Source organism: Acomys minous (genome assembly GCF_964271855.1).
Source record: "Acomys minous genome assembly, chromosome: 18".
NCBI classification, from domain to species: domain Eukaryota; kingdom Metazoa; phylum Chordata; class Mammalia; order Rodentia; family Muridae; genus Acomys; species Acomys minous.
Genome location: NC_140501.1, coordinates 42141346 through 42164953, shown reverse-complemented (window position 1 = coordinate 42164953; position 23608 = coordinate 42141346). Strand labels below are relative to the sequence as shown.

At 43.9% G+C, this 23608-nt stretch overlaps 1 protein-coding gene across 3 annotated transcripts in view; it reads left to right on the top strand.

Annotated features, from left to right (window-relative positions):
• Positions 1 to 8522, top strand: part of ENOX1 (ecto-NOX disulfide-thiol exchanger 1) — a 288573-nt gene extending 280051 nt beyond the window's left edge. For all 3 annotated transcript variants that reach the window (XM_084767961.1, XM_084767960.1, XM_084767959.1), the window contains exon 15: positions 7545 to 8522. In XM_084767961.1, coding sequence (XP_084624087.1) covers positions 7545 to 7676 — 132 coding nt within the window. In that variant the 3' untranslated portion in view covers positions 7677 to 8522. The remainder of the gene's footprint in view (positions 1 to 7544) is intronic.
• The last annotated feature ends 15086 nt before the right edge of the window (positions 8523 to 23608 follow it).

Here is a 23608-nt window from a genome sequence, read left to right as displayed (position 1 = left end):
CCCAAGTGCTGGGATTAAAGGCATGCCACCACACCTGGCAAATTCACATCTTTTAAGGACTGTAATTCAGTCCTGTGTGTGTGTGGCAGGCTGCCCTGCCCCACTCCACACAATCTGCAGCGTCTACCCAAAACTCCTAGAGTGGAAAGACTGATTTCAAAACAAAAGCCCCAGTACGACCTGGCAACAGACACTGCCGGATACAGGCAGACCTGGCTGTGTGACTGAACACCCAGTCACAGGGAGGTGAGCATTTCCCACCAAGGAAAAATCATCTGCACTTTAAAACACTTCTCTGCACATGAAAATTTTCAGCATCTTTTCAGTTACCAGGAGGTTCTGACTTTGCCTTAATGGCCCAGTCTTCTTTCCTGGGCTGTTGGCGGATGGCGAAGGTGGGTAAAGTGTTCCTAGTGGTATATTTAAATTTCCCACATGAATAATCGTCACCATGATATATATGCTGGTGTTAGCAGCCAGCTGTCACCGAGCATTAATGAACAATTGCTTAGACAGACTATAATGAATGTGCTTTTTAGGTATTGTAGCACCTCCAGAGGGGAATAGATTCAACACTTGACTTCAAGAAAAGGACAAAAAGGAATGTTCTCATTCACAGTGAGGGAAGCAGTGAGGCCTACACGATGCCCAGGGTAGTGCTGTGGTCCAGAGATGGCCAGCACACAGCAGACATCTGAGAGAGACCTACACAGAGACAGAAGGGGACACCCAGGGAGGGGGACACCCAGGGAGGAGGAGACCCAGAGAGGGAGACAGAGACATACATGTATGTGTGTGTGTGTGTATGAGAGACAGAGACAGACCCAGAGAGAGAGGGGACAGGTGGAGAGAGAGAACTTGACTCATATGGACAAGATCCTAGCTTCCGTTCCTAGCCACAGCCCCCTCCCAAACAAAAAAACAAAAAAAACCAAACAAACAAAAACCTGTATCAAATAACTTGAAAATCAGACTTGAATGAGTAAAGTACCAGATCGGGCAGGATGAGATTGTGGTCAGAGACGCACAGAACCTGCGAGAGCAGCCTGAGGCCAGCTCTGGTCGCAAGCTTCCCTCTGCTACGTGTGAGCCAGCGGGGCCCCTCATCCCTTCCTTTCTCCTCATGGTTTTTCCTTGAAGCCCTCCCTCCCTCTTAATTCTCCCTTTTTAAAAAAAAAATCTTTTCCTCATCTCTAATTTCTTCCTTTTATTTCCTTCTTCCTTCTTCTAATTTCCTCCCTTTATTTCTTTCAAATCGTCCTTTTTTGCTTTTCTTCCTCCCTCATCTACAGTGACTGCGTACCCTGCGGCATCTATACTTGTTGACTCCACCCCTTTGCCCAGAGAAGCAGGAACGAACATGATTCGCACACGCTCTAACAGGTCAAAAGCCAGTGAATCCTGTGGAAGAAAATATGGCTTTGTACTTGGCCTCGCTGGCTCTCCAGCTGCGGCACAGCCTGTGCTGGTGTCTTTTCAGTACCCCAGCCATTTGCCACCCCCTTACCTGGCAGGATGGGACAGACAGGCCCATCACACCACTGACTCGCTAGGCACAGGCCTGGCAAGGACACCGTGGGCTTGGGCTAGAGCCAGCAGCACAGGAAACACGAAGGCAGCAGGTCTCATGTGTTTCTTCTGCCATGTCAACGGCATGCACGCCCCTGGGTTATTATGGACTCTTTTCATCTGTTTCCTTTCATAAAACTCATCATGGTTCAGTTAAGTATTAGAAGCTGTAGCTGGGTGGTGGCAGCACGTATCTTTAATCCCAGCACTCAGGAGGCAGAGGCAAGCGAGTCTCTGTGAGTTCGAGGCCAGCCTGGTCTATGTAACGGGTTCCAGGACAGACAAGGCTACACAGGGGAGCCCTGTTTCTTGGGGGGATATGGGGGCAAAGAGAAGAATTCGGAGAGCATACAGATAGGAAGGGATATTGTGAGAGGAAAATGACAAGCGGTGGCAACTAGTAAGGAAGATGAGGCAAATAAAAATGCTCGTAAAGCAAAACTGCTTTGGCGACGGGAGAAAGTGAAGGTAAAAAGTGCACACCTCCAGAAAAGCGGCAGGGGATGGGGAAGGCCCAAAAGCAGCTTCTCACCATCTTCCCCTGGTGCGCATGGCGACTGCCCTTAGGAGAGCTCCTAGGACTAGGTGAGTAGATATGCGGGCTAGGGTGTCATCTGAAGTGCGGTGCTCGCCCTATCATCATGGCAGTGCCCTGCTCTTGGCTGACACTAGAGCAAAAATGATAGTTCACTATACCTGAGAAGCTCAGGGACTTTAAAACTCAGTTCCAGTATTCCTGGGGTCGCTCATTTAACAACTTCCCACCTGAGTTTAATTTCCTGCAGTGTGTGTGTGTGTGTGTGTGTGTGTGTGTGTGTGTGTGTGTGTGTGTGTGAATATGTATTGAACATGTAGCCCTGTAAGACGGTACAGTGGGTAAAGATGCTTGCTGCGCTAGCTTGATGTCTTGAGTTCAATCCCTTGGACCCACATAAAGGTAGGAGGAGAGAACAGATGATGGATGATGTAAAGATGTCCTCTTTGTGTCACATGCACAGTGGCTTTTGGGCACATATGTAAGTCATACATACATACATACATACATACAAACAAACAAACAAAAGAAAAGCACATAGTAAATGCTACTGAAATTTGCTTGCCGTTGCCATTATTATTCTGCTCAAAAGTGCACAAAAGCTGCCTCAGTCTGAGGTCTGTGCCACAGCCCTGCAGACAGGTATTGTGGATGCTTCATCCTAAAACTCACACTAACACAAGAACCCTGCACCATCAGAGCAGGCCTGCAATGCTTGGTAAGTTTCTTCCCAGTGAATTCCCTAGTCCTGTGATTAAAAAAAAAAAAAAACAGTCCAAAGAGATGAGTACATTGAAGTGAGTGCTGGCCATCCTCTTCTGTTGCTTTGGCTATGAGTGTGCATTGTGCAAGTGTGCATGTGTGCATGATGAGCTTTGTTGCTGGCATGGACATCACTCTACCAATATCTACCACCCCAAAGCCCAGCCCTCCTTCACACACCTGCTCACTTCCGGCACTGCCCGGTGAGTCCAGAAGCATGAACAGAAGGCTGCTGTTAATCTTCTCCACACAGCCTCCTGATAAGAGCATGGCACTCCAATGGGTTCCAGGACAGACAAGGCTACACAGAGACACCCTGGACAGAGCCTGGACCCAAGCCAGCCTCACACTCACTTCCCCTCACCCGGCTCAAGTTACCTGATCCCTCAGTTTCCATGTTTGTAAATGCTTCCCTATCTCATGAGCGTGTCGTTAGAACATTGTGCTGATTTTGTTGTTGTTACTGTTGTTTGGTGTTTTTCTTTTTTCTTTTTTAAGTTTTATTTTTATTTATTATGTATACAGTATACCTGCAGGCCAGAAGAGGGCACCAGATCTCATTATAGATGACTATAAGCCACCCCTTGGTTCCTGGGAATTGAACTCAGAACCTTAGGAAGAACAGCCAGAGCTTGTCACCTCTGAGCTTTGGGTCCTTTTGGTTTTTGGATTTGTTTCACTTTGTTGTTCGTTTGTTTTTGCTTTTAAAAAGATGGCTCAGTCGCTCGCTGTTAGACCTTCCCAGCTTGCTGCCCCACAGCCTCCAGATGGACATCTTCAGACACTTGTTCTTCCCTAAAGATGTCGCTGTTTCCCTCCTTCCTATGGCTTTTTCACGTGTCTGCCAGGGATGGAACAGTTACCCCGTGGACACTAGCTTCCCACTAACCCCCTCTGCTGTCCTCAGGACCACGGCCACCACTTCTTGATCTGGGGGGAGACAGCTCATCCCAAGAGTAATGCCTAGGTTTGGCTGGCATAACTTTTCACAAGTAAAAAGAAAGGAGTTTGTGAAGGGGCAGCATGGACTCTCAGGACTGTCTTTTACGTGAAATAAGGAAAAAAAGATTTAGAATGGGGAAAAAAAGATTTAGAATGGGGAAAAAAAGAGCTTGTCAAGGCACAACCGGGCCTCATAAAGCATAAAGAAACTGTCTCCTGCATGAACTTAGGAAAACTGGTGTAGAATGTCTTACTGGAATGAAATGGCCAGGGCTGGGTCAGCAGTCAAGAGGACCTAGGCCCAATTCCTAGCACCCACATGGTGGCTGCAGCCATCTGTGGCTCCAGTTCCAGAGTACCTGATGCCCTCTTCTGGCCTCTATGGGTACTGCATGACACATAGTGCCTAGACTTAAAGCAGGCAAACACTTATACACAGAAAACATGTGGGGTGTCTGTTTCTTTGTTTTAAGAAAAAAGAAATCACTGTGAAGAGGTAGATATACTTGGCCTGATTTAAACATCATGTGAGCTGCATACCTATAAAAAACAGGACAGATTACTCTAACATGTACAGCCTTCATGCTTTTAGGTGTCAGTTAAGCAAGAAAGTAACTCCTGGGCCTAACACCGACTAAGTTTCACTGCCTACTTCCTGTACGCTTCTCATGTGACCTTTGACCCTTCTGCCACAAAATTCTTGATACGAGCATTGCTGTCTATCTGTATACTGTATACAGACAGAAAGACAAGAAGGGAGATTGCTTGTGCAACTCCAGGGGGCGGGGCTTGTTTCTATTACACGCGGAGGAACTGAACATCCCGGGTATTAAAGCCCAAGACCATGCTGCTTGAGGCTTAGCTCAGAGTTGAAGCCACGACTGTCTGACTGAAACCTCGATTCTTAACCCATATGGACCCTCTCACAAGGATTGCTTGGGGGAGCTTGTTAAAACACAGGTTTTCTGGGATACATTCCCAGACCGCTAACCCAAGGTCTCCAGAGAAGCTGCACTCTTAGCGGGAGCCCAGATGCTCAGTGTTTCACTGCGCTGCCTTTCTTGCCTGGCTGGCTACCCCAGCTGAAGGGCAGGCATATAAAACAGGTCAGCATCCAGGCCCAGGCCACACACACAGGTCTTTCCCGAGCTCCGTCCTTGATAGCGTGGACAGAAATGAGGATGTGGGGGAAGATGCTCCTATGGGACCCCATGGAAAGAGGGGGCACTTTGCAAGATCACGATGAAAACTTTCACAATCTGCTCAGTAACTGTTTGTGGGTTGACTCGGGACTCTAATGATCCTCCATGGTTTTATGGTACAGTGCGTTCACATTTCAGGTTATTCACACACACACACACACACACACACACACACACACACACACACACACACACACCAGAATACACTGTATTAAGGGGCAGAGAGATGGCTCGATGGTTAAGAGTACTTATTCCTTTTCCAGAAGACCAGAGATCAGTTTCTAGTACCCAAATCAGGTGGCTCCCAACTCCCTGTAGCTCAAGCTCTAAGATCAGACACTCTCCTCTGGCATCTACACGCACACATGCATACATGCATACACGTACATACTAATGCATACAAATGCATATGTATCAAATTAAAATTTTAAAAAGACATCATCTATTTTACCTATCAGGCAGGGATGCTTCTTTTAACTAAAATTGCATACTGTAGGTCTAGGAATATTGTGTATCTAGGGAATATCCTCCATGTGAATGTTAAATACAGTTAATTTTTCTCTTAACAGACAAACCAAAAAGGCAATCCTAATATTGTTAAATGGGAAGGTGTAGACGCTACAATGATCTCTTCATGGCAGTTACACCATAGAAAATGACAGTCACTCTGCTTCGTGGAGCATTTCTGTGTGCCCAAACCTATGCTAAGCCAGCAGCTTCGGCACCATTTTTTATTGTTATTCCCATTCGCCAAGGCTTGAAGAGACTAATTGTCTCTGTAAGGTTCATTTAGCTCCTAACAATAGCAGTTGGGGGCTTCAGACAGATATCAGCCCCCAAGGTAGCCATATTGTAATATGGTTCCTGTAATATGCCCAGGCCCGTGTAATATGCCCAGGCCCGTGTAATATGCCCAGGCTCCTGTGATATGCCCAGGCTCCTGTGATATGCCCAGGCTCCTGTGATATGCCCAGGTTCCTGTAATATGCCCAGGTTCCTGTAATATGCCCAGGCTCCTATAATATGCCCAGGCTCCTATAATATGCCCAGGCTCCTGTAATATGCCCAGGTTCCTGTAATATGCCCAGGCTCCTGAATATGCCCAGGTTAGGAGGAAACCAAGAATAATGGCAGTATAGAAAAGATCAAAGTTAATTTTGTTTTAAATGAAGAACAAGTGAATTATTAATGTAAGAAGTTCCTGTTTTTTATGAAATATTTAAAGTTCCTGTTTTTTAAAAAAGAAAAACTAAGAAAATTTTTTAACTAAAACATCTATCCAGACATTGTGACTTTTTTTTTTTAATAACTAGGTATCAAGATTTTTCACTCCCCAGGTCTCATCCGTACCCTTATTTCTCTTTGTGCTCCCTCTTTTACTTTGCTCCCTCTCTCCAACTATCACCTCTGTCTATTCTGTTTCCCCTTCTCTTGGGATCTCCTTGTTACTTATCTTCTTTGGGTCTTTGCATTGTAGTATGCGTGTCCTGTACTAAATGGCTAAAAATCCACCTATAAGTGAGTACATATCATGTGTGCCTTTCTGGGTCTAGGTTACCTCAATCAGGATGATCTTTCCTAGTTCCATCCATTTGCCTGAAATTTTCATGATGTCCTTGTTTTTAATGGCTGAGTAGTATTCCATTGTGTAAATGTACCACAGCTTTATCCATTCTTTGGTTGAGGGACACCTAGGTTGTTTCCAGGTTCTACCTATTACAAATAAAGCTGCTGTGAGCATAGTTGAGCTAATGTCATTGTTGTTTGGTGGGCTAGGAGTGGTATAGCTGGGTCTTGAGGTAGTGCTATTCCCAGTTTTCTGAGAAAATGCCAGATTGACTTCCGAAGTAGTTGTACAAGTTTGTACTCACAACTGCCTTGCCAGGCCACAGAGGAAGAAGATGAACTCAGTCCTGATGCCAGTTGATGAGCTGGGGGTTGGGGGCTCTCCTCTTTTCCAAGGAATAGGGCAGGGGGAGGGGAAAGGAAGGGAGGAGCTATGACCAGGATATAAAGTGAATAAATATAATAATAATAATAATAATAATAATAATAATAATAATAATAATAATAATATGAGTTTTCACTGCTGTAAGCTTGAGGTTTAGTCTTCATTCCTTAATCTTTATCATTTCTAAGAGAAAGGAGTTGGATGGCAAGAAATCCAAACTTGGGGGCCTCTGCTCCTGGTGAGCTACACAAAGTTTCTGCCCTAGGCAGGTAAGGCTGAACATAGCACTGGTGGGGAATTTGCACTGAGCCTTTGATGTCAGGGAAGGCTGTTAAGACACACTCTACCCATGAGGCATTGCCCTATCCAGGGGAAGGGCAAGCCCAGAGCCGCCTAGTACCTTACCCCACACCCACCCTGCCAACCGCTCACACACAGGGCAGTCTAGAGCAGCACTTTCCCTCCTGCCTGACAGCCATGAGGAAAACTAAATGTCTCCATGGGAAGCGGGAGAGAGGTCCGTCCATCTCTAGCTTTCAAGTGGGCTCCTTTCCCAAAATTGACTTCTCTTTCTTCCTCACAGATCTCTGCCAACGAAATTGAAATGCTTCTGATGAGGCTGCCGCGCATGTTCAAACAGGAATTTACTGGCGTGGGAGCAACATTGGAGAAGAGATGGAAGCTGTGTGCCTTTGAAGGAATTAAAACGACCTAGCTGACAGCCGGGAAAGCTGGAAACGAAACCGTCTGAAGCCGGCCCGGGCTGTACTATGTAGAAGGAGCAGGATTGGTGTCAGCCAAGATGGGACCTGTGGGGAGCCACCAAAGCCTTGTTCCGTGACATCTGTGGCGTTTTCTTGTGCGTGGAAATGTAATTGTGTACCAGTTCCTTAAACTAGGCAAAACCTCATACTATAACAGACCGGTCCCTATGAATACCAAGCAGTGATTCCACAGTCGATGACCACAAAATCTCAAAATAGGGTCTTGTCGCAGAGTAGAGCACCGAGCAAGCGCTTAGAGAGGATGGCGTGTCGCAATGGCGGTTGTCAGGCTACAGAGTTGTATATGTAATGTATAGCTGAAAACATTAAGTGACATTTTCTTGAAGGTCTTTCTGTTTTAGTTAATAAAAGAAGCAAACAAAAAAACCTAATAAAACAACAACAAAAAAAGTGATTTTACAGTGGGGGAAAATCATACCAAAAGAAAACTTGAATATGTGTCTGAACAGTTATTGTATTTTGTAAATTAAGTTATACGCTGTTCCAGGGACTTTTGCCTTATTGAAGAGGCAGAAAACTATGATTGGACTCCTTGAGAATGCTTTATCAAGGATATTATTTTTCTAATGTAATGGTTCTCCATCGTGCGTTCTTTTCACATGGACTGCATAACAATTTTCATAAAATGTAAATAGAGCGAAGAACTGCTGCTGCTGTCCCGTGCTTGGTACGTAACATCCAGGTTTATGCATTGAAAAACATTCGGAAAATATTCCTGTTACAAATTTTATAGCAAAGATATTAATTTTTTTCAATAAATCTTGACTTCTATCATATTGGTTTTGTGTAATGTTTTTGTTCGTACATTTTCATTCCTTCTTATGAAATTTCAGGTCTGTGCTTTTCAGATTTCGTTTTTTCAGACTACACTTTAAGTGTTTTAACTATGAGACAAATGGCACTAAGAGAAAAAACATTACTAAAGTTAGGAGCATAAACGGGCGGTGACACAGAAAGCCCAGTGCAGGAGATGATTCGATATTGGAGTAGATACAGCTAAATATCAAGATAAAACATCTAAATCTAACCAGGCCCAGACTTACTGTTGCTTTCTGTCCCTGTGGCAGTGCCCAATCAGCGCATCCTATCACCGTGGGATTTTTTTAATATTTGCATATTTTCTGTAAAGTACGCGTTAGAAAAGGGAAGAGAATCATTCACACAGACGCCCAGCAGTTGAAACGATTTGGTGTTCCCTTCTACCTTTTCCCATCAAGTAGAGGAGAATGTGGCTTTAACTTCCCTCTCTGCCCTGCTTTATTACATAAAATCCCAAAAAGACAAGTATTCAAGATATTAATTTTAAATGAAATGTTTTTAGAAAGACAGCTGAACAATGAGCAATGAACAATGGAAGTTGTGAAGAGACAGTCATAATTTCCTATTGGGTATTATTACCCTCAGGTTCTTTTTATTGAACCCTGGCAAATGAATGCCTTTATTCATAACCCCCATAGCACCTACACGTGTGTGTTGTTCGGACTCAGTGCCAATGCTATGTGTGTGGCGATGAATGGGAAAAGACCCTCTCTCTCCTTAATGCGTTCAGAATTCAGTCAGTCGGAAAGAACCATTCCCCCCCCACACATTTGTATATGTGGGCTCCGTGGGAAGGAAGACGTGATAGGAATCACAGCCAATGCCAGTGTCAGTGGGCACGGTGGCACATGCCTGTAATCCCAGTGCTCAAAAGGCTGAAGCAGGAGGATTGAAAATTTGAGGGCAGCCCACACTACACAGAGAGACCCTGCCTCAAGAAAGCAAACAAAAGCAAATCCTACTTATCCCATAAAACGCTGGCAGCATTCGCCACCAGCTGCAGATGCCTATGGCTACCACCATCCTGACAGATTCCTAGGCTATGACAGCCGTCAGGAAGCAGAAGACAACATGTGTAGGTAAAATGGTGTTATAAAGCAGCCTAAGAGGTTCACCTAAAAAGGAGGGTGGTGGTGGTGGTGAAAATTCCATACAGATTCTACTGGTGATAAAACAGTGTGAGTAGGGATGCAGAGGACGACAACACCACAGCCTTACTGGGTTTGCCTGAAAACATGGAGCTGTTTCATGGAGCATCACCAGGGATCACATCGTTCAATGAGACTGCAGACTCAGGCCCTGAACTCACAAACCAGGCCAAAGGAAGGCCAGCGGAGCCTGAGACCTGACACAGTGAGACCACTTCCCAAACAGAATTGCCCTGAGTAGTACCTTGCAGGAATGAACTTGACACAACTTTCAAAAACTACTTGACACGACTCCTAGAGATGAGCTTTGCCCCCAGGATAATGTGTTGACTTGAAGTGAATGATAATGCTCGTCTGTTTTCATCTCGATCGTGTGTTATCATTGGATGTACGGCATCTCCACTCCTACCTACCAGCCGGTGCCAGTGCGGATACATCTCATCCCTTAGAGGTGATTAGAGCAGGGATGTTGGGAACCAATCGTTGGCTCAGTCTACTAGCAGAGTCACAAATGTGGGTACTATTGCTGAGAAGTGCTGGAGACTGGAGGTTGGGTCCCAGCTGGGGAAGCAGTCCCTGGGGTTGTGCTTTGGAGGCTATAACTTGCCCCTGGCCTTTTCCTCCATCTTCCTGCTTCCTGAATGCCACACGGTGGATGAGCAGCCTCCAGGCTCTTGCCACCACAGTGTTCTTCCTCATCGTGGGCCCACAGCAATGGATACCATTTGGAAATCCTTCCTCCCTTGAGTTAGTTCTCTAGGAAATCCTCTTGTGGCTGTAGCAATGTGGGTAACTGGGCTTTGGGGGAAATAATCTTTAAATTATTTTATAGGCTCTTAGATTTGAATGGGACATTAGCAAGCACCTGGGGGAGTATACTCACATTGACTGTAGGTGGCCTGGAGTCTCTGTAAGCCTGTGTCCCAACCTCTTTATTCCTCATGGTAATACTATATGAAGATATTATTATTGTCCCCTTTTGTCACACAGGGGAAGGAAAGTGTGGACATTTATATAGCATGGCCTTCTTTGTAGTTCACAATGTTAGTCTGAGGCTTCAACCCAAGGTAGACTCCAAAACACATTCTTTTTTTTTTTTTTTTTTTACTTAGTCTGCCTTCTAGCTCCATCTATTCCAAGACCACCTAGGATACCACTGCATACCTGGGGCCTTTTGATCACAGCTTTTATTCTTCTCTACTCCCCGCCATCTCTCGTACATGGATAGGAGATGACAAGCCTTGAGGTCTTCCCCCACCCTAAATCTCCCAGTGACAAATCAGGGTTCTTGGCTCCAGAAATAAGCAGAATATGGAGGGTTTGCAATCCTCATGACCTAGCTCCTAAGGGCCTCTGATTGGCCCTTTCACAGTTCCTTGAATGACATGGTTTTTGTTGTTGCTGCTAGTGGTGGTGGTTTTCTGTGGTTTGGCCTTTCCACTTCTGTTCATCTTTATGTTCTAATTGGTCTGACTGATGTCTGTTTATCACATTTCTACACAGCTGTAACCAGGTGCATGCTGAGAGCTGACCTCACTGGAACTTTTCTTCTTGGCCTGGAGAAGTCACTCCCCTGCCTCTGCATGGCTATGCTACACTGTCTGCCTCCAAGGCACTTTTCTCCTCTCTTCTGTGACCTTATCTCTCCGTTAGGTTGCAAGCTCTTCGAGGGACCCAGGCGGTCTCAGGCACTGAATTTTGTCTCAAAGTCACTTCACTGATAACTGTTCGGGAAGTAGGACAGAGTAACAGAAAGGCGGATCTTTTCTACCTTTCAGAACCACTTTGCTTATGAATATACATGCATAGAATGTTAGAAAATGCTTAAAATATCTTAAATCCAAAATTCCAAGGCCCCCAAATGTGAACAATGGTGTGTTTATATTTATTATACTGCAAAACAGACAACGCAATCCCTTCTCAAACTAGGGTCAACTAGCAACTTCTCTAGGAGGCTGCATGCAGGGGAGGGGGAACGGGGGGGGGGCGGGGGGAGGACTACTCTCCAGTGCTCCCACTATGTTTCTACTGGAACCTTTTATACTATAGTTTCATCATTTGTGAATATGGCCACCTCTGCCAGTCTAGGACAGGAAACTTGCCTGTAAAGTCTCTCTGACTCAGATGTGATAATTATTGTAAATAATTACCAGGAAAAAAATGAGCCACATATGTGAAAGAGGGGTTTACATGGGACATTTCCAGTGACTGAGTAAGAACAGATTTGGGCTTTGAGTTCACTAAAAGGGGCTAGAACTTTGCCTCTCTTTTCCTCTTAAAGGAAATGTGTTGGCAGAATCTTACCTAGCTTTTTATTTACATTTATTTGTGATAAAAATCTACAATACGCTCACTGCAAACATTTGTAAGTATACAACATAAAACATACTCCTACTATTAATCAGTTGCCGCTATCTGTGCCCAAAAGTTCTAATCCCAAACAAATGTTTCCCCTTAATGAACAATAATGCTTTACCTACCACCTCCGCCATCAAGCCCTGGCAATTCTTTTTGCCTCCAAGTCTGCCGACTGGAATGGCATATGCCTTCCTCTGTCCACCTCCCATTCAGCTTTATGTCTTAAAGGCTCATTCACACTAAAGCAGGTATCACAACTTAACTTTCTGGGAGTAACAAACATACCCTGGTCTGAGAAATCTTGCTGCTTTAGTTCAACTTTATCTAACTTCTACTTCGGAGGGGGGAGGAGGGGGAAGCCATTAAACTATAGTGAAAATAATCAAAATTGGCTTTCAAATGTGTAGAAAAGCATGGTTTCATCTGCATAACCCTGTTAGTATCATCAAGGATGATAAAAATGTAATGGCATCATCAGAGAACTAATAAAAATACAGGTTAAAAAAAAGAAAATGATGAGTTTGCATTAACTGTAAATGAGATGGCATTAATTGTAGAAAACACGACTAAGCTAATGTCTGCTGAATGAAATACAGACAAAATGCTTTTTTCATACGAGTTGAGTCCGCTTTGAGAACTACATCAACCAATCACCCAGCAAGGCGTGCCCACTGGAGCAGGAGCGACATGACCATCATGAGGCATAGCCAACAGCTCTCTGATTGGATTATAGGCCCACTCAGCAGGGGGCGACTCATGCTTGGTGCTGTAACCCCAGCTAAGAACCAGTGACCTGGGAGGTTCTAGGCTCTAGCACAGAGCCTGCTTTCTCATTTTGCTAAACTGATAGGTGATCAAAGTGCCTTCTGAATATTTCTCCTCAGACTCGCAGGCTATTCTTACCCACACCCCTCTTCAGAGAAGCTTCTTTGTGTGGCAGATGACAATGAGCACAGAGAACCGCAGCTGGCCAAAGTGCGGAGAGTTAATGTCTTTGGTACACTCCGCCATAAGTGGGATGTCTGTATCACACTCTCCCACAAGGCTGACATCCAGGAGCAGGAGACAGAGTGTAAGTGACTACTGTGGGGAGGACAGCTATAAAATGGCATCTTCTGGACGTGACGGGGCTGTTGCACTCATGGAACAGCTGTAGGGGAGTGGCTCACAGCATCCCACTCCTGAGAGGCTGCTGCAGCTGAGTAATGACTTTGGGGGGAGAGAGAGTTGGTTTATTTCAGGGGTGAGCCACACTGGTAGGTTGCCCAGGCCATAGCGGATATCTTTACAGCCATATGCATGTGGGCATTAATTAGACTCAGTAAGTTTCATGGATACACATATATGAACATATACATATGTACATGTATAGGTATATAATGTACATACATGTACATGTGTGCATAATGTACACACATTCTTATTCAAACTGTACATATATGTACATTATATATGTGTATATATATGTGTGTGTGTGCGCGCGCACATATATAAGAAGTAGGGAGGGAGATGTGGGAGGAGGGAGGAAAACAGGAGTGACTATGGGGTGGATATGATTAAAGTAAAATACATTCATACGGGGAAAAATGAAAAAGAAAGAGAGGACCTGCAAAGGGGAAATAGAAACTTCAGGCTAAATAGTTTCAGATTGTTTTGTTTGCTTATTTTAAAAGCTCCGAATCTTCAGATGTGAATATAAGCCTTAGAGTAGCCACAGAAATCAGCAACGTAAAAGGGACTATGGCATGGGAATGGGGAGCCCCAGAGGGAGGAATAGCACGATACAAGGCGTGTGAAGAGGGAAATGGAAAACATGATGGGGTAAATACAGAAGAAGACGTTGAGATGGAGAGAAGATAACTAACACTCAGGGTGTTTGAAAAGGACTTAAGGAATCATATTTTTATATTTTTCTAAAGATGACATGTAATACATACAAGTTTATGTATACATGTGTACACACACACACACACACACACACACACACACACACACACACACACACATCTTAAATAAATTTATTCCACTTGGGCTGGCAGTACTCCCCACAAGAGCCATTGACCACCTAACACCCTCAGCATCAAACATGAGAAGCCCCTCCCCCTGACCCTATGAGGTTTTCGTCAGGGGAATCCAAGAGATGCCCAGAACAATATTGAGCATTGCGGTTGTTCTTAGTTGCCTCCCAGATGTTAAAGATAAGATCCTATGGCTCCAGACACTGTGTGCTTCTGACACAAGCCTCAGAGGATTTGAGCTGGACCTGACCCTGAAAGCCTGCGGACTAGTGTTCATGGTACCAGAAGGTATTATATAAATTTCCAGGGGAGGAAAACAACCCCTAGTCCTATGCAGCCATGATGCTATGGACCACAACGATGACCAGCACAGCCATATATTCCTAAAGATGAAATAGTGCTGCTCATATCTTGGCCGTAACCAACAACTGTGTGATTTAATATAAGGGCCACTCAATGGGAGAGAATCATGCCTGGTACCGGAAAAGTAGCCAACACTACCCAAGGCTAGTGAAGTCATGCGTCTGAGCAGCGGAGCCTACTGCCACCCCTTTACTAGACTAGCATAATTCCTAACTGCATTCTAAAACCCACTTATATCAAATGTATTAATTGCTTTTTTATTGCTGATAGAAAATACCATAACCAAGCCAACTTATGGGGGGGGAAGCATTTATCAGTTCTTATGACTCTAGACTGTTCCCTCAATGATGCTAGGGTAGAGGTCTCAGGCATCAGAAATGGTAGCTGGAGAAGAGACTGAGGGCTCACATCTTGAACTACAAACGCAAAGCAGAGAAAACACACTAGAAATGCTACACGGCTTTGCAACCCCAATGACATGCTCCCTCCAGCGAGGCCATACCTGCCGATCCTACGCAAACACTGCCACCAGCCAAGCACCAACTACTTAAATATCTGAGCCTATGAGGACATTCCCATTCAAACCACCACACCGCAGATGGGGGTAGCTCTCACCCTCATCAAAGAGGCTTCTCTTTGAAGCAGCCAGAGTCCATCACGAACAACCAGACCTGGTCAAAATGCAGAGAACAACTGACTGCAGATGCCCAGCCCTGACGGCCACAAACTACGAGACAACGCCTACACAGAAGGCTCAGAGAACATTTCAGAAGAAGCGGACACGAAGACTGTAAGATCCCCCAGAGAACCAGGATGTCTTCCGTAAGACTGGATCTCCTAGAAATGGCAGGGAAGCTATAGCCATGAAACCGCAGCAGTATGGTTCCCCGGACGAGTCTAACACCAACAGGTGTGCTAACATGGAAGGGGACGCACTGATAAGCAGTCAGTGATGCTTCTAAACATAGCAGACCAGCCGGATGACAAGCACAGTACCACTGCACATGGCAACCAGGGCCAGACCCATTCACTGGTGAAGAAACGGTGGCACTAGCACCCGCCATCTTCAATAAAGGTCTACAATCTTCAAATATTAAAAAGCTATTAATTATGTATTTTTTTTAACCCCAAAGAAACATTACTGGGAAAATTCTGTAATAGGATCTGGGATAGGCAATAGTGTTATTTTACAAAACACACATGTTTATTACAGTTGCTGAGGCTTTCATCATCCAAAGAGTCCAGTAAACCTGGGAATTACAGACTGATTATGTTAATCAAATTAGCTGTTCTGTCCAAGATGTTTCTGTTCCCTACTCTGTAAAGATGCCCAGAGAAGCACAGATGTTCACACTGAGTCAGCCACTTCTTAAATAATGGATATTCACTGGGACCAGGCTATAGCGGAATGTTCTTCCTCCGTAGGAAAAGAAGAAGCCCACAAAAATAAATTGCAGACAGTTTACAGTAGAAAATAGTGTTTTACTCTACAAAGCAGAAAAAGTGGTTAATGTACAAAGTGCATCACATGTAATGAAATGTATTTTTTTTTGTCTAGCAAATACATTTATTGTGTGTTGAAAATTGTAATATCTTCCCCTGCACAAAGAAATTTCTATTAGAAAGCTCATTTGCTATGTGAGGAGGGAAACTCTTTTTCTTCTTTACTGTAGTAGTCTATCTTCGTATCAGCCCACACCACTTGTCAAGTTCACTTAAGAAGAGCAATGTGTAGATAAGGATGGGACGGAGGCAGGAACCAGAATATTCCATCTCATCTGCTTTTACGTGTGAGGGAGTGCCACATAATCCGCAGCATCTGGAGGCAATCTCATTTTTTAAAGCATTTTTCTTTGCAGATGAAAAGTCAAAAACTGGCCAATTTAAGGCTTTTACCAATAAATAAATCTTTTACCTCTGAGTATATTTACACATAACTGAGTTTCATCCTCTTGTGTCCTTTGACATAGAACGTAAAGTATGGGATTGGAAGTCAAGCACTGTCTTTGAAAGGAGATAACAGATGAAAACCACTGTGGGGGCATTTGTTAAACAGACAGTGATTATTGTTATGTCAAATCTACATATCACAGATTACTTTCATAATTTATAATCACAGGAAATCACGTTCCAAGTACGGAGCACTGTGAATTCTTAGTGCCAGTAATCGCCAATCCCTAAGGCTGAGCAGAAGCCGGTTAGGATTTTGCACCCTGGTGCCTGTTCCCCAAGCACATGAGTCAAGTTTTAGTTCAATGCATGCCAACAAAAGGCTGGGCCGGGTATGTGACCAGACTGAGCAATAGAAAACAGCCAGCAAAGGCTGTGCCAACCTGCGCTGAACACTTTGTATTGATAGTCTATGACTCAGGGCAGGTAAACAGAACATCAAAGCCATCAGGTGGTCAAGAGCACCTTTCTAGAATAATCCCATCCAAGTGTTGATGAGGACTTGATTAAGTCCCTTAGGTCTCTCGCTGAACTGGGATGACGCCAATCCCACCCACTGTCACATTGCAAAGGCATCTGTGCATAGGCCTTCTTAGGTCATCAGGGGTAGTAGACGTTTCACCTGGCCTCAGTTTACCACTTGCCAACTTGTTCCCCTCAGATGCTCCTACCAATACACTTCAAGATCTTCTCCTGATCTCTCTCTCTGGAACAACAGATGCTTACATTCAAAATAACAGGAGGCACTACCAGCCCCCAAGGACTTTGGGGTGTGTTTGAAATAAGAATTCTAACTTCTCAAGAAGTCCGGATTCCCACAACCTCACGGGCGGTTTTAGGTGCTCAGGAAATAGATGAGAAATGACGCTTGCAGAAACAAGCCTGCTGTGTTTTCTCAAACATAAATTATCTCAGAGAAAATAGAGTATCTCATTCTTAAGACAATAGATCTCGTCTTGGTCCTTGGGCTGGCTAGATTTATGCCATCTTGACACAAGCTACAGTCATCCTAGAGGAGAAAACCTCAATTGTGAAAATGCCTCCATAAAATCAGGCTGTGGGCCAGCCAGTAGAGCAGCGGTTCTCAACCTGTGCATTGTGACCCCTTGGAGGGTCAAACGGCCCTTTCACAGGGGTCACCTAAGACCAGCAGAAAATACAGATGTTTATATTACAATTTGTGACCGTAGCAAAATTACAATTATGAAGTAGCAACAAAAATAATTTTATGGTTTCGGGTCACCACAGTATGATGTACTGTATTAAAGAGTCAACAGTATTTTTTAAAAAAAGTTGAGAACTACAGCTGTGGAGCATTTTCTTAGTTGGTGATTGATGGCGGAGGGCCAAGCCTGTTGTGGCTGGTGCCATCCCTGGGCTGGTGGTCCTAGGTTCTATAAGAAAGCAGGCTGAGCAAGCCACAGAGAGCAAGCCAGTAAGCAGCACCCCTCCATGGCCTCTGCACCAGCTGCTGCCTCCAGGATCCTGCCCTGTTTAAAGTCCTATCCTGACTTTGTTCAATGATGGAGTATAATGTGGAAGTATATGTCAAATTAACCCTTTCTTCCCCAACTTGTTCTTTAGTCATGGTGTTTGACCCTAAAGAAACCGTAACTAAAACAGTTCTCCATCTCAAATAAGAATGAAAGGGACTCTTATTTTGGTGGGAAAACTGGTGAGGCAAAACCTGTCATGTGCTTCTTTGATTCACAGTGTTTATAGAAAGGCAAGTAGATGGCCTGCCCTATGAAGGCACCTAAGATCTAAGGAGATACAGGGTAGAAAAGGGTGGAGAGGTACCGACACGTTTTCATAGTCCTCAAACTTGAATGTTCAGGGCAGGACATTTGAGCCCCCAACTCCTGCTTTATTCTTACAGGCCTTTTGATTCACACATATATTCTTTCCCCATAGGACCTTTCCCTGTGACTTCATCAGACCGGATCATTGATTTATCAGGTCAATTTCAGTGGTATTTTTAATAAAGTAGGAAGTAATGCTTACTCTTGTGCATTAACTAGCGGATACTGAGATGTGAGCAATAAATAGCATCTCCAAGTAGAATGTTGAAAGTGCCAGCTCCATGTTTATACGGTTCTACTAGGAAGAAAAAAAAAATGGTTAGAAAAATAACCAGCCAGGGCATAAGCAAATGCAGAGGGACTATTGAGGGACCAGACTACTTAGGAAGAAAAGTAAATATTTCTTATCTGCAGTGTCTCCTGCCAGAAAAAAAGATTCTGAAAGTATAATATAGCTAGGACAAGAAACCAATCTGTCTCTAAGATGGTCTATTATGACATCTAGTAAAATACGGGAAAAGAGGAACCCGTCTGTGCTGCTGGTGGGGAGATACAGTGATTCAGAGTTGAGACCCAGCTGTGTGCTGCTCTAAGCACCTCCATATTGTGTGAAACGGTGGAGTGTTGGACCTTTCTTTGTTTTAAGAGGCTTCATTTTCTAAGCAGCTTTTGACTCCATTTTGAGCAAAAGGATGACTGGTGACCCACTGACTACAGCACCTGCCAGACGCCACCCAGTCAACACAGACTGATGGGTGACTTAGTCCTTAGTATGGAAGGTGCCCTATAAGCTTATCAGGGTGAACTCAGTCTGTAGGCGAAACCTGGAGATATTAAAATCGTGTCACGGAAACCATGTCCAAGAACATATCACACAAAGCGCACCAAGGAAGGGGTGTAACTAATGCTCCCTCCTGGACCCCATGAAACAAGGGACACCTAACACTGTGGTAGCAATCCACACCAGCCTATCATCTGATGCCTGGTATATACATCCAAGGATTTACATGAGGAGGATTCCTCGTTGGGCCTGGTACTAGGTCAGTCTGGTCCCCCTATAGATGAAGACTAAACAACTGCTTGCCCATCTACCTTTTCATCCACCCAGACTTCAACCTGAACCCTCCATTTCCTCCTCTTGTACTTTACTTCAATAGCTTATAGATTCTCAAACTATGGCTTCCACAGCAGTTGCCTCCCAACACCAACACCAGTCTGGTTTACCACTGCAGACTTACTCTCAACTCACGTATAATCCTGCTATAACCTGTTGTTTGTTTGTTTGTTTGTTTGTTTGTTTGTTTGTTTGTAACAGGGTTTCTGTGTGTAGCCTTGGCTGTCCTGGACTCACTTTGTAGACCAGGCTAACCTTGAACTCATGGCGATCTGCCTGCCTCTGCTATAACCTCTTTTACTTGTATTCATTCTGTTAACTAGAGAGACATGTTTAATATGTGCTGTGTAAGATGTGACATGACAGTTAATATTAGTCACCTAAGTTAGAATAAATGAGCCTGTATTCTCCTTCCTCAGGTTACCAAGGTAGGTAGAATTATCTGGCAAATTTCTGCCATGGAAAACTCTAAACCCTGTGAATTTATTTGTTATTCAGTGAGTTATGACATCATAAAAAGGGGCAAATATGCTCATCTGTGTTTCTGGCATATCACACTTATGATGTAAAGCCACAGTGAAAACCAGTATAGAGAATTAAATTTAAAAAAAAAAACAGTACCATAGGAAGCAGAAATGCCCCTCCTACCTGAGTGACTCCTCAGTAAACATATCATGGGGAGGCTAGCATTACTGTGTTTATTCCTTCACTATCCACAAAAGCAAAGACATGCAGCCAATCTAGGTATCTATTAATGCCTGGATGGATAAAGAAACTGTGATACATAAATATACCCAAGGAAATGAAATCATGACATGTTCAGAAAAACAGGTTGAGTGGAGAAGTCATTATGCTAAGCCAAATAAGACAGACTAAGAAAGACAAATACTGTGTGTTTTCTCTCATATACTGATGTAGATTTAAATGTGCATGAGGGGGGAATGAAACGAGAAGAGGGACCATGAGAAAGACGTGACCTTGTGTGGGAGAAGGGGGAAGGAGCAGATAATGCGACACAGAATGAAAGAAGGGAGGATGCTAGGAGAAAAAGGAAGGGACCAGCAAACACTGGCCGGGGGCAGGAGACAGTGCTGGGAAGGGATGGGACACAACAAAATATGATAATATATGTATAGAAGTACTTATTTCATATTCTAACTTAAAGAATAAAAAGTACAACACACACACACACACACACACACACACACACACACACACACACACACACAGCCAATGAGGATATTAAAGTAAAAACATTCCAGATGGTAGAGCCCAGAGTCAAAAAACAGGGCCTAGGAATCACTAACCAAGGCCTCTTCCTCTCTTCCAAAATAGCAGTTCCTGACACTGTTTTTTGAGACAAGGACTTGCTATGTATCTCAGGCTGCCCTCAAATGCTCAGTCCCCTTACCTCTTACTCTAAGTGCTGGGATTACAGGCCACAATACCTAACTTCTGTTTTTTTTTCTGTCTTTCTGTTTGTATGTATGTACGTATGTATGTATGTATGTGTATGGCTTGTGTATGCTGTGTATGGTATGTATATTGTATATAGTTGTCTGTATGTATGGTATATATTATGGTGTATGTACACATGTGCATGTGTGTGTATGTATGTATATATGTATGTACTGTGTGTATGTATGTATGGAGTATATATGTATGTATAGTATATGCATGTGTATGTTTATGTGTGTGTATGGTGTGTGTGTATGTATGTATTATGTATGTGTCCATGTGTGTGTATGAAATGTAATTGCATATATGGCAAGGTATGGTGGCCTGAGAATGAAGTCAGGTGCCCTTCTTACTTGCTCTCCAGCATACGTAGTGAAGCAGGAATTCTCCGGGAATTTGGAGCTCACCATTTCTTTTAGTCTAGTAAGCCAGCTTGCTCCTGGGATCACCATCACTGGCTCTGACTCCTGCACTGTGGGGACACAGGCATGCCGCCATGCCTTCTCAGGTTTTACATGGATTCTGGAACGCTAAGGCCTGCTCTTCACAGTTCTTCCGCAAGTGCTGTACCCATTGAGCCATCACCGCAGGCTGACACTCTTCCTTTCTTAATAAGACTGTCTACAGGTACTCTGTCCTTGATTATTAGATTTGGGTGCCAAATATTGTCTTTCTCCCCCCCCACACACACACTGAAAACCCTACACCTGAGAAGCCACATTAGAACCTGGGGTCCTGGCCCTTGAGCCTAGTGCTATGATTAGATGACCCTTTTTAAGGGGGTGTGTCTGAAGGGGAGGCGTGTCTTTAAGTGCCTTAGGAGAGGGTGATGTATTTTCCCATCAATCAACCAATAACATGAGTAGTTGGAGACACCCATCTTCTGTACCACTTTCCGTTCCAGTTTCTTATCAGATTTCTATTGCTCTGTATAACGCTGTACAACCCAAGACACCTAAATATCAGTGGCTTGTAACCACCGTAATTTACATGTCTCCTGAATTCAGAAGCTGGTGATTAAACGTGAGGACACTTGTGACCTATCTGGACTCCCTTGCATGTATTTTAGGCCAATTGGTCACCGGCTGTGACTCACATTTCTCATGGTACTTTGCTGGTGGTTGGCATGGGCCAAGCTTAGCTGTGATAATTCCACTGCCTGCCGTGTGTGTTCCAGTAGGCAAGCTCTTACATCATGCTCTCATGGTCACTCTGAAGGAGCAATACCTCTGAAGGAGGTAATAGTTGAGATTCATGACTATAAAGAGAATCAGGAGCTAAGCCTCAAGGTATAAGGACTTTGCAAGCCAAGGCTAGCCATATCCTCGCTCAAAGTCTGGTATATGATCCTAGAAACTAGGTGTACATCTATCAATACCACCAGCAGACAGTAATCCCTGTGGTAGTTTGAATAAGATGGTGCCCATAGGGAGTGGCACTATTGGGAGGTGTGGCTTTGTTGGAATAGGTGTGGTCGTGATGGAGGAAGTGAGTCAATTTACTTGCTGTTGCCTGCAGATGAAGATGTAGAACTTTCAGCACCGTGAGGATAATGGACTAAACCTATGAAACTGTAAGCCAGCCCCACTTAAATGTTTTCTTTTGTAAGTTGCTGTGGTCTCTTCACAGCAATAGAAACCCTAAGACAATCCCCAAATTGTGGTCTGTAGAAACTAGTGGCAATAAGATACTGTCAAATAACGTGTGTGTGTGTGTGTTTAAGCATATACACACATGTATGTATATATACAATATATACACAACATACATACATATATGTGTATATATAATATGTATGTATTATGTACGTATGTACACAAATAAACAAATACTTCTCATCTCTCTCTTCTGGTAAGCCATAACACAAGTGAACCTGTTACAAGTTCCAGGTTCCGGACTTCTTTACCTGGATTTAATTGGTGTCTTCTGCACTTAGTTATGCATGAAACACATTAATTATAGAAAATTATGAAGACGTCTTGGGAACAAGTGTTCCTTAAATCGCAGCCTGAAAAACACCAGTCTAAATTATAAGAACAATGTAATGACTGCATGACAATAAAAAGACCTGGGAGAGACCCAGAAGCCTTCATACCACAGATAAAGAAAGCACTAATAGTAATTATTGCTTTGAGTTCCAGATGAGAGAGCCAAGAGGTGGAAAAGTTATGCAAGCCCCAGAGAAAAGGAGCAGCAACGCTGAAACGCACCCTATTCCTGCCTCCTTCGGAGCATCCGTCGCCTTTGCATCTCCCTCTCGGCTAGTGTGCAAGGCCGAATGCCATGACAAGCAACAGCAAACTGAAAAAGAGAGGCTGGTAGCTGAAAACTGGCTTGTGCATCAGATAGATCTTGAGGTGGTTAAAGCATCTTTCAACAGTGGATTGGAAACACTATTCTCTCCAAAGCTCAGAGAATCAGGAAAATATTTTGGTGACAGCTTTGGGACACAGGAGTCCTCCAAGGCTTTTGTTCCTCATCACCATAATAACAGCGACAAAGAACTCACCCCCTTGACATAAATCTGATTGTGACCACAACAAATTCATTTAAAAAAAATCGGTTTATTTCAATCGCTTAATATTTCCAAGATCCTCTTTCCCTTGCCCTTTTCTAATTTTCCAGTGAAATCTCAGTGATGTATTCCGGTAGGGGCACATTAATATTCTGAGGAAATGTAACATGGGCCCTGTACAGTCTAATTTTGGCACATTCATCATGGAAATAGTTTGCTTCCTCCTGTTCTATTTTCCTCTTTCCTTCAGATTGTCAGCTGGTTGGGCTACATTAAGCTAGGTGATGACTTTCCCTCTATGAAACATTTCTTTCTAA